The sequence below is a fragment of the Myotis brandtii genome, unplaced genomic scaffold, assembly GCF_000412655.1.
Source record: "Myotis brandtii unplaced genomic scaffold, ASM41265v1 scaffold6477, whole genome shotgun sequence".
In the NCBI taxonomy this organism is placed as follows: domain Eukaryota; kingdom Metazoa; phylum Chordata; class Mammalia; order Chiroptera; family Vespertilionidae; genus Myotis; species Myotis brandtii.
Window position 1 is genome coordinate 7,769 of NW_005370503.1, and position 2,641 is coordinate 10,409.

The 2,641-nt window shown below is 39.5% G+C and overlaps 1 protein-coding gene across 1 annotated transcript in view; it reads right to left on the reverse strand.

Annotated features, from left to right (window-relative positions):
- The window catches only part of LOC102244786 (amine sulfotransferase), an 8,288-nt gene extending 6,650 nt beyond the window's left edge, over positions 1-1,638 (reverse strand). Inside the window, exons 1-2 of the mRNA XM_014528711.1 lie at positions 1,497-1,638; positions 559-629 (exon numbers count right to left, since the gene is read on the reverse strand). Coding sequence (XP_014384197.1) covers positions 559-629; positions 1,497-1,638 — 213 coding nt within the window. The remainder of the gene's footprint in view (positions 1-558; positions 630-1,496) is intronic.
- Positions 1,639-2,641: the final 1,003 nt, after the last annotated feature.

Genomic DNA, 2,641 nt, shown 5'->3' on the forward strand with positions numbered 1-2,641 from the left:
TCTCTGTTTCTCCTTCCTTAGTCTTTCTTAAAGCTTTACCTTTTGGAAATACAGACAGTTTAAAAGCTCAAGACCCCCTTAAACTTTTCTTTTTAACATTGTGCAGGTCTCCAAATACAGTGCTAAATGAAAGCACTGATGTTCATTCTTGTCTCATACTTGATTTTAAATGTTTCACTATTGCATTTGATGTCTGTGGTAGTTTTTGGTAGATTCTATTTGTCAGGATAAAGAAGTTGACTTTCTCCCTAGTTTGCTAATAGTCTCCCTTAGGAATGTATGCTGAATTCTATTAAATGCTTGTTCTGCACCTGTTGAGATGATAATTCAGGCTTTCTTCTATGCTCTAGTAATGTGGGTGAACTGTATTCATATATGTTTAAACCAATCTTGAAATAAAGCCACCTGGTCACAGTGGTATTTTTTTTTTGACATTGCTAGATTTGTTTTTGCTTATATTTATTTGGTATAGGATTTTTGCACCTATGTTCATGAGTATATAATCAATGTACTAAAAGAATGTGAGGTGTCAATAATCTTCCAATCATTGCTACTCACTTGAGTAGACTTAATAGATACAGTAGCTTTGATAAAATGTATGGTGAATTCTGGAAATTCACTAATATCCCCTTGAGATGAGTAAGAATTCAACAGATTGGACTAAAGACAAATACTTAGACTGGATTAAGGGTAAAGGAAAAATTCTTATGGGCTGCTTAACCTAAACCTAAGCAAACTGAAGCACCACTAACATCTAAGGGAGGAAAACAAAAAACACCTGATATCAAATGTGCTGACACATTTTGCAGAGTAGAAAAATCCAGGGAAAAGGCATTGTATTACTAATTTGGGGAAAGTAAACAGGGTCCTGAATTTGAAAGTCAATGGTAAAAGGGAGGGACTGAAGCACTTTCATGAAAATCAGGAATGACATTTTGTGTTGACTTTGACTCCAATGTATCTCTGAGCAATATTAACCACTTTGTACAACATTGATTCAAGAACACCAATCACCCTGTGTTCTAAAAAGCACATATAAAAAATAAGCTTTTAAGGGGAATGTAAGATTTGAGGACAATTTACTTTAGTTCAAAATTATTTCATTATTATAGGGAAATAAAAGCAATTAGAGTAATTGAAAAGCATATTAGGAATTAGTTCTGACTGAGAGATGCTGCTAACCAAAATCTTGCTGGGTTTTTTTTTTTTCATGTTTTCTTCCATTCTCAGAGAAAGCCAACAGGTCAGCATTGACCTAGTATCTGCTTTGGCTCAATATTTGGTTTCTTCATAGGTGCCTTAAAAAACAACAACATATGCATTTTAAATGAGCTTATATAGTAAAACTTTGAGATTTATTTAACTATTAAAAATCCTAATGGTGCTCTAAATGTAGGCTGGGCTACTGTTAATGTCTGGAAAAGGGCTCATTTGTACACATGTATTACCAAACCAGAGTGAAAACTGATAGCAGGTAGTCCACTCCTCAAACTTACCAGATTTTGGATATGTAATTATGAAGACATCATCATCTCTAATTTCAAAATCATCTAGATTTTCTAGAAAGTCAATATCAACTAAAGGAGATTCAAAATTATAGTCTTTAAAGTTCAGCAAATATGTGTCTTTGTTGTCCATACTTATTCACCTACAAGTAAAAACAAATAAAATTCTTTTCAATTTCTTAGTATTTTATAGTATATACTAACACTTACTGAGTGTTCAATATATGCCAAGCACCTTTTAAATGTCATGTGTCTCCACCCATGCCATAGTAAACAGCATCCTATATAATAAAATTCTAATATGGAAATCGACTGAATGGCAGAACGACCAGTCACTATGATGCACACTGACCACCAGAGGGCAGATGCTCAATGCAGGAATTGCCCCCTGGGGGTCAGTGTGCTCCCACAGGGGGAGTGCTGCTCAGCAAGAAGTGGGTTCATGGCTGGCAAAGGCAGCAGCTGTGGTGGGAGCCTCTCCTGCCTCCAGTGCAGGTGGGCGGTACGATGTGAGGGATGCCGGACTGTGAGAGCTCAGGACTGTAAGAGGGATGTCTGACTGCCGTCTTAGGCCTGATACCCCTTGCAGGCAGACATCCCCAACAGGTCCCAGACTGGAAGAGGGCGCAGGCCGGTTTGAGGGCCCTACCTCCCCGCCCCGCAGTGCACGAATCTGTCCACCAGGCCTCTAGTGCATATATAAAAATTTACTCTTGGGGACAGCCAAGATGGTGGCATAGGTAAACACCTGAATTTGATACCATGCACAACCACATTAAAAGTACAACTAAAATATAAAACAAATATCATCCAGAACCATGGGAAGGCTGCCTGAGTAGAAATTCTACAACTAGAAGGAAAGAGAAAAGTGCTTTGAGTCCGGTAGGAGGTGCAGAGATGTGGATGAGCGGAGGTATGGAGGCACATGCGAAAGGGGCTGGCAACTGGGTACACTGTTGTCTTTTTCAATCGGGAGGGAGATACAAGCTCCCCACTGCTCTGAACTCCAGTTCCGGGTGAGAATTTGGGACCCAGCCTCATACGGAGAGAGACTGGATTGTCTGGCATCGGGCCGGAATGTGAGGGCAGCTTTCTTGCAGAGGTGCTTGCAGCGGTCATTGTTCCTGCACGGGGCA